We start from the raw sequence: 15,900 nt of genomic DNA on the forward strand, positions 1-15,900 counted from the left end.
AGGCCAAACAATGAGAGTACAGTTTTCACACATACTAATCTTTTAGAAATTTAGATCTTACATAATGGAAGGAATAATTATCCAGGAAATAAGCAAAAATGTTCTCAGTGAAACTGAATCTGCCTCAATTGTTTAAGTTAGTGAATAGTTCACACATTGAGCAAACTGTACTTGAAAAGTTACCCATTTCTGTTATTTTGAGACACAGTGGACATTCGGCTAAAGGCCCAGTGCTGAGTTGTATAATTCAATTAACTTCCTTCTTTTCAAATTATATTATACCACTGAGTTTAAGTTTGTTTTTTTTTTTAACATTTTCAAGTATGAATTTAATCAGCACAAAAGGAATGTCATTATCTCTCTACCTAGCTATCTAATTTATCTTACTTGAAAAAGAAAACTAACTAATCTTTATCATATGAAAATATAATAGATAATACAACCATTAAATCTCCTTTGATATTTATGAAGACTGCATAATCTGGGGCCTTGTCCAGTCTATCTTATCAAAATCTCCAGTGAGAACCCTGAGAACTTTCCTTTCTTTACAAATAATTCGAATAAGTTCAGGAATTTTGGTACTTGTACCCCTAGCAGCAGCGGAAGGGAGGAGATACAGAAGATACAAGCTGTGAGGAAATATTTTGTTCTTTCTGCTCGGTCCTTTTCCTCTCATGTTCATTCAAGTTGCACGGGAAGTTTCTCCATAAGATTTACGACAGCTTGTTCTCTTCCTTCCTGAATAGGAAAGAACAGAACAGAGCACAGTCAGACCTTGCCTTATGAATAGGCAGCATTACAAAAACAATTAGTCTTTCATTTAGACTGTATGCATTTTACCCATGACATTGCTTTTAATTTTATTATTTGAAATGTATGTTAAGCTAGATGAGCTTGAAAAAAGCTATTTCATCTTTATTTAAACAACAAGCAAGTACCAATTATGACATAGCTTATAAAGGAAAGACATTCACAAATCTAACCTTATAGGTTTGCAGTCAGTGTCCCTTCAACAGCTGGATTCTGAGACTGGATGAAGCGTGGAGCCTTTATATTGTCAGCTTGGGCATCATTATCTAATTATATTTATGAGAATATTTTGAGAGATAGTGAAGTATGTAATATCTGAAGATTATTTTTAAATTTTATGTAGTATCATATAGTGATTAAGAATGAGATTTAAGAGTCAAGCAAACATAGCTTTGAATTTTAGTGCAAAGTTTCAGTTTCTTCACCTCAAAATGAGTACACTAATACTTCTGCAAGATTGTCTGACACTTAATAAGTATACACGCTGCTAAACTTAAAATAGATAACGAACAAGGATCTACTATATAGTATAAGGAATTCTACTCAGTTTTCTATAATAACCTAAATGGAATAAGAATTTTTAAAAGGAAACATAGATATGTATAACTGATTCAATTTGCTGCACACCTGAAACTAATACAACTTTGTGAATCAACTATGTTATTGCTGCTGTTTAGTCACTCAGTCATGTCCAACTCTTTTGTGACTCCCATGGACTGTAGCCTGCTAGATTCCTCTGTTAATGAGATTTCCCAGGCAAGAATACTGGAGTGGGTTGCCATTTCCTTCTCCATAATCAACTATACTTCAATATAAATTTTTTAAAATAAATGATCAATAAAAATTGGAATAAAATATAATTTATGATTCCTAAAAGATTACTAAAGGATTACTGTTGGAGACATCAGTGTGAACTCTGTTTTACTTAATAATGGTACAGATAGCCACCTATAGAAATTTTTATAAATATATGCACATACACAGTATACACACATCAAACTCTTTGTTCTGTTAGCTGAGAGGGCTTAGGATCAATGACAACAGAGAAATAATAAACACATCTGGAACCAAAATCTTGATTTTTATTAATTCTCCAAAAAAGGGAACTAGAGCTTCTTAGAGAAATGGCTGATTCTACAACTAAGACACAGAATATACAAGATGAGCCTGGAGCATTTCTCAGTGCCAGACATTAATAAAAATGCTCAAAATAAGTAAGTAAATAAAAACAACTCTACAATAATCGGAATATATCAAAAGTATTCAGAAGCCAACTAAAAGAGCTCCCAACAGACAAACTGGAACAATTTGAGCAAGGAAATATAGTATTAGCAACATAACCAAAAGTATAATAGGAGCTCATAATGATTTGAATAAATCATTAAGTAAATAAGTGGTTGAGAATTTAAAAACCCTTCACATAGATTGACTTTAATTTCTGTAGATACTTCACTTTTTAGTAGATAAAGTGTTACTTCCTGCTTATTAAGTGTGAGCTACAGACTGTGATTTATTCCAAAGTGTACAATATAGAAAGGGAGGAAAAAAAAAAGAGTAACTTTGCAGTGGAAAGTACTGATAAACATTACTTCAGTCAGGTGACCAACATTGATAAGTTGTATAGTTACTATACATTCTTGATGTGATGTGGTATGAATGGTAACATTAATAAATCTATGGTCTTTTCCCCCAAAATATTATCTCAGTATAATCATGGGGAAAATATTATATAAATCCCAATAGAGGAACATTCTACAAAATAGCTAATCAGTATTTCTCAAAACTATTAAGGTCATCAAATACAGAGAAACTCTAAGAAGCTTTTCATATCTAAGAGGAATCTAAGAAGACACAACAATTAAATGCAATGTGATGCCCTGAATAGTAGCCTGATAAAGAAAACTAATATTAGAGAATAATCAAGTAAATCTAAGCAATATTTGGATTTTAGTTAATAATATCAATATGTGTTCATTTATTGTGATAAGTATGTCATATTAATGTAAGATATTAATTATAGAGGAAACAATGTGAGGTGTCCAGGTGTGAGGCTGTCTGTACTATTTTAGCAGAAATTCTGTAAATCGAAAAGTGTTTTAAATGAAAAGTTAAAAAAAAGCACAGTTGTTATATTCGGAAAAAAAGAAGAGAGATATAGCTTGTGTTCTTGGATTGGAAGAATTAATATTACAAAGTCCATACTATCGAAAGCAATCTAGAGTTTTAATGCAATCCCTAACAAAATACTCAAAACATTTTTCATAGAAATAGAAGAAATAATCCTAAAATATGTATGGACCCACAAAAAACTGTGAATTGCCAAAGTAACCTTGAGAGAAAAAAAGAACAAACTGAAAATATCATGCTCCCTGATTTCAGGCTACCCTACAAAGTTACAGTGAAAGTCGCTCAGTTGTGTCCCACTCTTCGTGACCCCATGGACTAGTCCATGGAATTCTCCAGGCCAGAATACTGGAATGGGTAGCCTTTCCCTCCTCCAGGGGATCTTCCCAACCCAGGGATGGAACCCAGATCTCCTGCATTGCAGGCAGATTCTTTACCAGTTGAGCCACAAGGAAAGCCCAAGTGTACTGGAGTGAGTAGCCTATTCTTTCTCCAGGGGATCTTCCCGTAGACTCCAGTTCAATCCCTGGGTCAGGAAGATCGCCTGGAGAAGGAACTAGCAACCCACTCCAGTATCCTTGCCTGAAAAATTCCATGGACAGAGGAGCCTGGTGGGCTGCAGTCCATGGGGTAGCGAAGAGTCTGACATGACTGAGTGACTAACACTTAACTTCACAAAGTTACGTAATTTAAACAGCATGGTACTCACACGGAATCAGGCACATGGTCCAATGAAACAGAATAAAGAGCTCATGAATAAATCCAGGCACTTATGGTCAATTAATATGTGTCAAAGGAAGCAAGAATATACAAGAGAAAAAGTAGTGTCTTCAATAACATATTCTGGGCAAACTGGACAATTATATGTAAAAGAGAAAAAATAGAACATTTTGCAACACCTTATACAAAAATAAAATTAAAATGGATTAAAGACTTAAATGTAAGATCTGAAACCATAAAACTCCTAGAAGAAAATACAGGCAGAACACTGTTTGACAGAACCCATAGAAGTTTTATATGTATACTGATATGTTTGGTTCTGTCTCCTAAGGCAAAAGAAAAAAAAAATAAGTAAATGGGACCTAATTAAACTTAAAAAAATTTTGTACAGCAAAGGAAAGCATAGATAAAATGAAAAGACAACCTACTAGGAGGGTGGGAGAAAACATTTCCAAATTATATGACCAATAAGTGATTAATATCCAAAATATACACACAGATACAATTCAATATAAAAAAAAACTGAATCAAAAATGGCAGAAGACCTGAATAGACATTTTTCCAAAAAAGATATATTTATTTCCAAAAGGAAAAAAAAAATCTCAACAGGTATGTCCTTGGTAATCCAGGGGCAAAGAATCTGCTTTCTAGTACAAGTTACTCAGGTTTGATCCTTGGTCAGAGAACTAATATCCCACGTGCCGGGAGGAAACAAAGCCCATGTACCACAACATGCACAAACAGACTTTCTAGTCTGCATGCTCTCTGTATGCTGTCACAAAAAGCACAGCCAAGCACAGCAATCAAGATTTAAAACCCAGAGCAGCCAAAATTTAAAAAAATAATGAATAAATAAATAATAAAAAGTTTGTTTTTTAAAGTTCAACATTGCTAATCATCAGAGAGAAACAAAAAACACAAGAAGATATTATCTCACACTTGTCAGAAGGCTATCATTTAAAAGACTAGAAATAATGAGTTTTGATGAGTATGAGGAGAAAAGGGAACCTTAGTACACATTGTTGGTCGGAAAATAATCTGGCACAGACTCTACGGAAAACAGTATAGAGGTTCCTTAAAAAACTAAAGATAGAAGGCCCATGTGATCCAGCAATCCCACTGTTGGGTATAAATCCAAAGAAAACGAAAACGCTAATTTCAAAGATATATGCACCCCAATGGTCGTAGCAGCATTTATAATACATGAGATGTGGATACAACCTGTGTCCTTCCACTGATGAATGTGTAAATAAGATGATGAATGGATAAATATGCACATGGAATAGTACTGAGTCATAGAAAGAATGAAATTCTGACATTTGCAATAATGTAAATACACTTAGAGAGCATTATGCTTAGTGAAATTAGTTAGACAGACACATACTCTATGTTAACCTTCCTGAGTGGAATCTATAAAGTAGAACAAATGACTATAACATAACAGAAACAGATTCAGAGATATAGAGAACAAACTAGTGGTTACCAGGAGAGGGAGGTATGGACAGACAAAATAGTGGTATGTGTTTAAGCTATACAAACTACGATGTGTAAAATAAATAGACAACAAGGTTGTATTGTACAGCGCAGAGAGATATAGTCTTTATTTTGTAATAGCTTTAAACAGGGTACAGTCTATAAAAAAATTGACTCACAATGCTATACATACGAAACTAACATAATATTGTAAATCAACTATGTTCAATTAAAAATAAAAGAATGCTAATGTATCTCTTAGATATAAGAGATCTCTTGTAATGAGACATCTCTTATAAAAGTTTACCTTAAAACTTATACATATTTACTAGAAGATTTATATTCCAAGGGCAAATCCATCAAAGAGACCAACAGATAGACCTAAAAGTAGAAAAATGGGTAGAAAAGACATTGGATTGGAAAGGTGTAGCGGAGATTCAGCCTAGAGAATCTCTTGTAGGCACCAGATTGTATATGAAATATTGAAACTATTATTAAGGGATCCACATCTATTCACATACAAGATGAAGAATCTAAGATGCTCCCAAACGTAACCATATCATGGCAATAGGAAATTCTCAGGAATCACAGGAAGCTGTTGAATTCTGCAAGGACTCGCCATAGGAAGTAAGTTCCTGCCCTCAGCTTAGGTGCTCAGAGCAGAGCTCCTATTCCCAGGGAATAGCCATAGGGAGATTAATGGTGATCTTTCCTCTTTGGAGACTTGAAAATTACATACTCAGAATTTAGGAATTTGGATAAACAGAAATTAGGATAGAAACAACATTTCCAAAACCTGAACCATACTATCTGAGGCATGAACCGTACAATTCCAAGAGAGGCAAGGCCGGATGAGCTATGACTCAGGGAACAACTTGAAATCCTGAAGACAGACAGTAATGGCACAAAGTGTTCTGGGTCAAATTTTAAGGAAAGGGAAATTGGAGCAGAGGTAGGAAACACAGTATCAGTGTTAAAGCAGCATTTCTTGAGTCATGTTAGTAGGAAGTAGAACTTAATTTTAAACCACAAGGAAAATGCAGGAATAGTTTATTAAAAGGTGACAGTTTGTCCTAGTTTTAGGGACTCTCAGAGTGAGTGATTAACCACATTGAAAAATCAAAGCTTAGAAGCACATTTTTTTTTTCCTTTTTAAAACCATTCAATTGCCTAAATTAAATCCTAACTGTCCTTATTTCACCAAACTGCAGATCAGACTTCTTTCTTCAGATTTTCAGTTTAGGTTCCTCAAATCTCTGTACGGAACTGAAGTTCAGTCTCAGACATTTCCTTCTTATAAATGGCATCAAATTTCTCATTTTGGGCCACTGTGAAATAATTCTTCCAGTCACCTGCAATCCCTAAAAATTACAAATAAGAAAACATATGAAAGAATAAAATATTTTCTTTATGAAGGAAAAGCCATCGTATACCAAAAGAAAAGACTGAGAGAGTTTAAAGGAAGCCTTTCTTTGTATTTGGATACTTTAAAATTCATCTCTTTTTTTATTGGTAATTACTGCCATCTGTATATAAATAAACAGCAGGCTTCTCTGGTGACTCAGATGGTAAAAAATCTGCTTGCAATGCAGGAGACCCAGGCTTGATTCCTGGGTCAGGAAGACCCCCTGGAGAAGGGAATGGCTACCCATTCCAGTATTCTTGCCTGGAGAATTCCATGGACAGAGGTGGATTACAGTCCATGGGGTCACAAAGAGTTGGACACAATTGAACAACTAACTCTTTGACATGTTCATAATTAAATAGACCCTGGTTTTAAAGAAACATTATACAAAGGGTTAGTTTTGTTGTCTAAATTTGCAGCTGTACAATAATTTCCTGAAAGAAATTATTTTAGTGTTTCTAATTGTCCCAGATCATGGGGTTACCACTGGTCACTGAATCGATGATCAGGGAATATTTTACAGTCTTTCATGAGTTGCTTTTGGAAACTGTACAAAGAACTGGTCATGAGTATAGTCACACTGTGAAACAGAAAGTTGATAAATATCATTTCCGAGAAATAATAAATGAGGATGTTAGGATATTTGGATGATTCTTGTGTTCCCTGAACTCACTAGATACATCTTATTTTAATTTTAGAGGAGAAGAATAGCATTAAAATCAAACATATAAAATCACTGAACAATTTTTATAGAAGTGAAACTGTTGGGATATAAATTTACATTTAATCTTTTATTCTTGGATGCTTAAAAATATTTATTTGAAAATAAATGTTTAATGTACTGCTGGTGTGTTTGGAGGAAAACATTAATTTTGCAATTTATTTAACATTAAATTGAACTTCCCTGGTGGTCCAGTGGTTAAGAATCTGCCTGCCAATCAAGGGGCCATGGGTTCTGTCCCTGACCCAGGAAGATCCCACACGCCATGCGGCAACTAAGCCCATGCACCACAACTACTGAGCTCATGCTCTAGAGTCCGTGAGCTGCAGCTGCTGAGCTTGGATGCCACCACTGCTGAGCCTACATGCCCTAGAGCCTCTCGTCTGCAACAAGAAGCCACCACAAAGAGAAGCCTGTTCTGCGCAACCAGAGAGTAGCCCCCAGTTGCCAAAACTGGAGAAAGCCCATGTGCAGCAATGAGGACTCAGAGCAACCAAAAATAAGTAAAATTTAAAAATAAATAAATACATCATATTGAACTGCAAGTCTTATTAAACCATGATGGTTTCATGAAGATTTTAAATCATTTTAACAAGAGACGTCCCCATAGACAAAATTGTTTCCCTGGTTATTATACTTTATTCTATTTTCACCAGAAGTTGATAGTTCTTTGGAATGTATGTGAGGATAGTTCATAGTTGGGATAGTACACCTCTAAAGATGTCATTGAAAAGAGGAAGTGTAGATTTAAACAATAAAGAGATATATAAAGCATTCTAATAATAAATTCTATTTTGAGTATAAATATTCTATACACAAAAACGTTTGCTTCACAAGAGTGAGGAAGTATAAAAATTTTTTGATAAAATAAATTCTGGCCAAATCCCAGGATTTTCTGTTTTGTTGCAGTTTGGGACATAAGCATTAACATTGGACTTTATCATCTCCCTATCGTCATTAATATTGTGTGACTAAACTATGACCTTGATTATCCAGGATGGAATCCTTCAAAACTGTTCTTAGCCCTTTGTTCATACTTCACTTTTCAGAATTTTCCAATGTCCATTCTCTTGTGTTACAATATGAGCTTCTTGAGCATATATGTGTTATTTACATTCTAGAAAATATGATCTGCATATAGTTATTCTTTAAGACCTTTTCTTGAATATTAACTAACAAATAAAAGGTATCTTTTAAGTATTATTGAACGCATGAATAAATAAATAGATGTTATATTAGATAAGAACATACTAAACTGCAAGATAATAGGACTTGCTACTTTTGTGTATATAATTTTTGGTCAGAAAAAAATACAGTGTAAGCTTACATATCTTCTATGAAAGTCCTCCCCCAAAGCTTGTGCTTCAGATGTTATTCTTTTCTCCATTTTATCAGTGATGGAACCAGAACTTTGGCAGATTTATTAGTGTATGCAGTGTCAAAGGTTCAGGGAATGGCACAGCCTGGATAAATCCCAGAGCAAACTGACCACAAAAGTTGTGTCCTTCACTACTCCCAGAGGGGTGGAAAGAGTGTCTTTCTTGTGTACTCTCTTCCTTTGAAGTTGTAGAAACCGTGGAATCCAGATACTGAGGTTATTTCTATACCCTAATGAGATATCATCCAATGGCATAAATTTTCATGACTGGGGGAAAGCTCTCTTGGAAGTTACATTCAATGATCTGGTATAATGAAAATTTGCCTTATTTAATTAATAAGGGTTTGGGTGTTTTGTTTTTTTTTTTGGTCTCTGTTTCTTCCACCAGGAAAACACGTGTGTGTTGTTGTGTGTTGTGTTGTATCAGTCTTCTTTGTTCAAACTTGTAATGCACCATTTACAATGAAAAATTAGCCTTGACCTCTTATACTAGAGCTTACTTTTTAAGTAGTGTTTTGAAAATTAAAAAAAAACATAATTTGAAAACACTAGGTGTACACTAAGGTACAGAGAAATATGAGTTAGAAAATTCTGTAATCATATAATACTTTCAGAGAAGGAAATGGCAACCCACTCCAGTGTTCTTGCCTGGAGAATCCCAGGGACTGGGGAGCCTGGTGGGCTGCCATCTATGGGGTCACACAGAGTCGGACACGACTGAAGTGACTTAGCATCGAGGGTCTTAATCCACATGTTCATACATACAATATATTTCCAGGTTATGTTTACTTTCAGGCACACCAACTGAAATTTTATCTTTCTCTCCAGTTCAGTAAAGAATATTGAAAAGATAGGGTGACATGACTAGGTGGATAAATTCTCACATTTAAGATAATAACACATTTTTGACCCAAAACACATATGATAACCCACAATTTATAGTGCTTGACTTAATTGAAATAGAGCTGTATTTTGACAGTGAATGTTGTATTTCTCTATTGTTATCTTAAGTTAAATTTAGATTCCATGTTTACCATTAACATAATTCAGATAGTATTTTTAGGGAACAAAAACTTCCCACATTCCCTTTCTTTTTGTGAATCCTTCTTAACAAAATGACCTCTGCTTTCTAATGATAATGAGTCTATAGAGAAGATGCTACTGCACTGACTGACATTAATTTATTACTGGGAGGAAGGAGGAGGCCTGTGCCAATTTAAATAAAGATTTAAGTTTTAGGAATAAAAAAATACAGAATGACTCACATCAGAAGTGACAAAACCACCCCCTTTTTGCAGGATTGTAAAGAAAGGGAGAAAGATTATTGGGTACTCAAGGTGTTCAATAACAGGTCTACATGCATTAGTCCCTTTAATAATTTCCAATCTAACTCAGCGACTTTTATGGTAGGTATTTTTAGTGTCCTTATTTTACAGATGAAAAAATTGAGCCCCAAACTGGCTAAATAACTGGGTAGAGATTACAAAGCTCACCCTCATTTCAGAGCAATTCATAAGAAAGCAGAAAGGAAAAATAAACTGAAGAAAATAATTACCTTTGCGCATAAATGAGGACTTGCTGTGGTCCATCACTTCACTTGGTAGATGTGTATAATTCACTAGAGGGTTGTCCTTCATCATTTCAAATGATGTGTGATAGATTATCTTATCCAAGATCTCATCATCCAGGTTTTTCTCTAGAAATCGAACAACCTTCTTGATCTCTTGCTTTGGATTCTATCAATAGGGTAGAGATACACCCAAGAAAATGGTAAACAATAAATCATTAAAATAGTATGAAAAAAATCATGAAAATGAAAAAAGATCAATAATTTATGTTTAGTAAAGGTAGAGTGGAAATATTTTGTTTATTCTGTCTTATTTTTCATTCAAAGTACAATAATAATAAACTTTAACAATTATTAATAGCATTTAGTAAAACAGATTGTAGCAAAAATTTTCAGCTCAGTTTGCAGTTAAATTTGAAAACTGAATGTTTTAGGGACCCAGTATCTTTATTCCTTCTATCTTTATTTTTCTGTTACTCATCCAAATTGGTTTCTTGTTTATAATAATAATATTTAATAAAAATAATGTAATAAATTCAGGCAAAACTGAAGATATTTTTAAAATTTATTAACACTGATGAAATCTTACTTGGATGTACATTATTAAAAACAAACCAGTGAAGTTGCAAAGATAGCAAATTATTCATTAGTCATTGAGAATAAGAAGAAAAAAATCTCAGAAATGAATAATTTTTTCAAATTCTAATGGCATTAACTTAATATCTGGAACCTTTTAGGAAGCTAAGCAAATATATATATAGATATGTCTAGAAAGATTTTGAAGGGATTAACATCTAAGCTTAATTTAGAAAGATGTGTCAGAGTTTACCAAGATGCAGTCTCCTGAGCAGTTGGAGAGTAAATTTCCAGTAAAGAAAATATCTCTTGGAAGCATCAACTCACTGTGTTCAAGTGAAAAAAAAGAAAAGTGGTTGGAGTTGAGGTTGAGTTGTTCATAGGAGTGAGAGAGGCTACGAGGCAGTAAAGATGAATTGAGATAAAATTTAGAGCATCACTGGATGTCCTGCTGAAGGATTTGGATTGTATCTGTTATGTAGTAGGGACACAACTCTTTAATAATGTGTCTTATTCACTCTGTGTGTGTTGAGTGTGTGTGTGTGTGTGTGTGTGTGTGTGTGTGTGTGTATTGAATGTTTTTGCATGTTTATGTTTTGGTAAAGAGTTTCCTATAATGGAAGTTCTGACAATATTTTATGTATCAGGCCTTGACAAGAGAACACTGAGATGGCTACTAATGTGGTGCCAGGGGTTAGCATGACTTAAATGTCAGAAATGATGATAGTGGAGAAAAGACTAAGAGAAAAGTCAGTAGTGAAAACACAGAAAAAACATATGGACAGGCAAACAAATATAGAGCAATTTCTGTTACATATTTATAGTGTTTGAAGAATAATTTGGCCACAGCCAAAGTATCAATGATGATGCTAATTTACAGACAAGTAGAAGTTAAAGCAGAGAGTGCTAGCTTCTACTTCTTTTTCACCTCATTGATTGAGAGTTTGAGAATTGATGCAGACATTCATAAACCTGATGTAAATTACTAGACTTCTCTCTGAATTTTATCCTTGATCTATAGTTATAATTTTGTCATATTATTGTTTTTATATGAAAACCATTTCTGTAACATTGTCTAAAATATAACCATGATAGGAAAAAATGTTGTCTAAAAAGTTTAATGTATAGTAAGTTTGAGTGGGATTCAAAATATCAGGATATTCTTATAGAACTGACTAGGCCAGACTGTAAATTAATATGCATAAATTGACCTGAAAAAGGCATCTTCAGTGAATAAGGAGAGAAATATTTGACACAAGAGTGTAATGTGGGGAGCAGCATGATGTCTGACTCAGAATTTGGATACCAGCTCAGCCTAGGAAATGTATTACTTTGTTTATCCTATGGAGAAAAAGAACTACATCCAGAAGTTAAATTTGCTCTCTTCATAAAGTGAATAAGTTTCACTTTGGTCTCCAGAAAGTAAAAATAAAATACTTGGCACAGAAAGACAATTTTCTGTCTTATGAAGAACTTATAACTTAATTCTGATTAGTCAAGCACCCAAGGGAGAGCACCACTTTTTAAAAGTGGTTTCATAAAACCACTCTAGTTTTACAGCTGTGTATTGTGTTGCCAGCAAATTGTCATAAAGGGGCAATGGTAATGTTTAGATCACAGATTCTCTATGAGCTACAAGTAAGTGTGATAGAGAGTGGGAGCCTGAGCAGAGTAGAAAAGGACTCTTATTGATAAGATATGAGAAATGCCCTGAGAGTTTCTCAGAAATACATGCAACAAGAGAGATTTTACATAAGGTAAGGTTTCTGTGCTGAGTAGGATAAAAAAAAAAAAAAAAGTGAAAGTGTTTCTCACTCAGTCCTGTCCAACTCTTTGCGACCCCATGGACTGTAGCCCACCAGTCTCCTCTGTCCATGAAATTTTCTAGGCAAAAATACTGGGATGGGTTGCCATTCCCTTCTCCAGGAGATCTTCCCAATCCAAGGACTGAACCAGAGTCTCCCGTATTGCAGGTAGGTTCTTTATTGATGTCACTCAAATGTTTGTAAGGAGAAGGAAATGGCAACCCTGTCCAGTACTCTTGCCTGGAAAATTCCATGGATGGAGGAGCCTGGTAGGTTACAGCCATGGTAGGTTACAGTCCACAAAGTGTCAGACACGACTGAGCAACTTCACTTTCTTTCTTTCTATAGATCTTTTTGGAGAAGGAAATGGCAACCTACTCCAGTGTTCTCACCTGGAGAATCCCATGGACAGAGGGACCTGGTGGCCTACAGGCTATAAGGTTGCAGAGAGCCGGACACAACTAAGCAACTAACACACATACACACACACACACAAATGTTTGCAACCACTACTCATTCATTCATTCAAGCAATCACTTATGCATACAATAAGTGGCCATGAGCACCTATATATATGGTAGGTGTTGTAAGTACTGTGGATGCTGTTACAAGAAAGGTAGATATGCCTTCCATCAAGAATCTGAAATTCCACAAGATATCCTTATTTGCATGTTCAGGCTTTTACAACTAGATAAGCTTGGTTTCCGTGTGTGTGTGTGTGTATTACCTAATAAAATAGCCTGAGGATAGGCCTGGAACTTTGCAATAGTATTTAGGTTAATACTAGTTCATATGGGAGACTAGAAAAATCTTTATGAATCCCTGAACTAACAGTTAAGAAGAATGTAAAAGAGAGGAGCACACTTAAGATATAATATGTAGGGCATGTGAACCAATGGGATGTTCAGGAGAAAATGAAACCATATTCACTACATGAAAGTCAGTGAGGACAATTTACTTTCAAACTTTCAATACTGAATGAACAACCAAACATCATTAACCAAAAGACAGAATAAAAGAAAAGGATTACTTTTCGGAGAGAGAGAGAAGCAAGATGAGTTTAATTTTCAACATGTTAAATTTGAGGGTCATTTAAATGGCAACCCACTCCAGTACTCTTGCCTGGAAAAATCCCATGGACGGAGGAGCTTGGAAGGCTGCAGTCCATGGGGTCGCTGAGGGTTGGACACGACTGAGCAACTTCACTTTCACTTTCATGCATTGGAGAAGGAAATGGCAACCCACTCCAGTGTTCTTGCCTGGAGAACCCCAGGGATGGGGGAGCCTGGTGGGCTGCCATCTATGGGGTCGCACAGAGTAGGACACGACTGAAGTGACTTAGCAGTAGCAGTTAAGAAAAACAAGGATCTGAAGTCAGGTTAGAAGTTAAAATGGAGTTTTTGGTGGGTAATTAGCACATAGTTTTGGCAACAGTGGGAATAGATATGATCATCAATCTGTAACAAAGAGTTTAAAAAAAATGAGGACCAAATGATAGAGATTCACAGGAACCCCATGACAGAATGATAACCCATTAAACGAAGGAGACAAATTTGAAAAGAAAGGTGCTCAAGAGAAACACAGTGATTGAAAAGGATAAGAGGATTAAAACATCACTGATTTCACAATTAGATTCATTAAAGATCTTAGCAAGATCTGGGTAAACAGACATGGAAAATAGGCAAAGCAATTATATCATTTGAACTCCATAGATTAATTGAAAAAACTATTAATCCTTTTGCTCCAGGATGTAGTTGAGGAATTTTCTATAATGTATTTCTACTACTTTACCTCTTTCATATCTTCATAGTATAAGAAAAGTATCGGGTGTCCTTCCTTTTTCTTCCACCAACTTTTAACATGATTAAACCAGGAACCATAGGCCACTAAAACCAGAGAAATAACTTATTTCCATAAACATTTATCAAATTGAAGATTTGTTTGTGAAAAATAAGTCAAATTATACAAATATTTTTTCGAATTTAGTAATCAAGGAACTGAAACTATAAAGTCTATGTAGACAAGTATATATAATCAGCTACTTATGGATGCACAAATTTCAGATTTTTAAATATATTAATTGCAAAAGAAACATTTCAAATGGAAATACATTGTCCTCCAATAGGTTACACTTGGCCACATGCAGAAGAAAACTATTCTTTTATGAAATACTCATATCACTTATGTATCTAACTACTGTAAATGTATGTATAAAAGATTTAACTAATGATTTGGGCAAATAAATTTTTGTTGTGAGTAGGAACTGAGAATGGGTTTTTATCGACTGAAAAGAGATTTGAGAATATTTTCATTAAGCTGATGTTTAATAGCAGGATTTATATTGAATGTCAGCAAATATTAAATGTATTTGATTTAATTTGAAATGATTTTTGAATGTACTTGTTACTGATTTGGAAAAAGAAGTGTTTTGAAAGGGAAATTCATACTTGTAATGGTTAATATTATTAAAAATAATTTTTAGTGACATTAATTTTTAGCTAAGACCATCCTACCATTTCCAGTCAAGAATTTCTCTAGATATTCTCCCCAGGTTCCAGGAAGAGGCTGCAAATTATTCATTAAGTCAAAGTGGTAAAATGAGACAGCAACATCCTTGGCATTTCGAGCCAGATAAATGATCTATAGGGGGAAGATGAAGAAAATCAAATGCATGATATTTTATTTAAGAAAAAAGTAACATACAGTAGTCATGTAAAACAACAGATCTGAAATCCATGAAATTAAAAACAGTGAAATATTAAGAAAATTAATAGAAATGAAAAAGTTGGTTCTTTTTTTAAAAAACCAACAAAATTGATAAATATCTAACAAGTGTGACAAAATAGAGAGGACATAAGTTACTGATAATGAAAAGTCTTTGGATGTGCAGGCACAAGAGATATGTGAAAAATCTCTAACTTCCTTTCAATTTTGCTATCAATCTAAAATTCTTTAAAAATAAAATCACTGTAGAAAATAAAATCTGTTAAAGAATAAGGAGGGAGTATTTTTAACAACTTTTCTTTTTTTAAAATTTACTTTTTATTGAAGGATAATTTCTTTACAGAATTTTGCGGTTTTCTGTCAAACCTTAACATGAGATAGCCATAGGTAAGTAAGTGTTAGTCGCTCAGTCATACCCAACTCTTTGAAACCCCATAGACTGCAGCCCACCAGGCTCATCTATCCATGAGATTTTCCAGGCAAGGATACTGGACTGGGTTGCCATTTCCTTGTCCAGAATCAGCCATCAGTTCAGTTCACTTCAGTCGCTCAGTTGTGTCCGACTCTTTGCGATCCCATGAATTGCAGCACCCCAGG

General features: G+C 34.5%; 1 protein-coding gene across 3 annotated transcripts in view; it reads right to left on the minus strand.

Moving 5' to 3' along the window:
• Window positions 1-5,223: 5,223 nt before the first annotated feature.
• Window positions 5,224-15,900, minus strand: part of SULT1B1 (sulfotransferase family 1B member 1) — a 42,921-nt gene continuing 32,244 nt past the window's right edge. For all 3 annotated transcript variants that reach the window (XM_061420359.1, XM_061420360.1, XM_061420361.1), the window contains 4 exons: window positions 15,093-15,219; window positions 14,371-14,465; window positions 10,187-10,367; window positions 5,224-6,488 (listed from right to left, as the gene is read on the minus strand). In XM_061420359.1, coding sequence (XP_061276343.1) covers window positions 6,376-6,488; window positions 10,187-10,367; window positions 14,371-14,465; window positions 15,093-15,219 — 516 coding nt within the window. In that variant the 3' untranslated portion in view covers window positions 5,224-6,375. The remainder of the gene's footprint in view (window positions 6,489-10,186; window positions 10,368-14,370; window positions 14,466-15,092; window positions 15,220-15,900) is intronic.

This window comes from Bos javanicus, chromosome 6, assembly GCF_032452875.1.
Source record: "Bos javanicus breed banteng chromosome 6, ARS-OSU_banteng_1.0, whole genome shotgun sequence".
Lineage (NCBI taxonomy): Eukaryota > Metazoa > Chordata > Mammalia > Artiodactyla > Bovidae > Bos > Bos javanicus.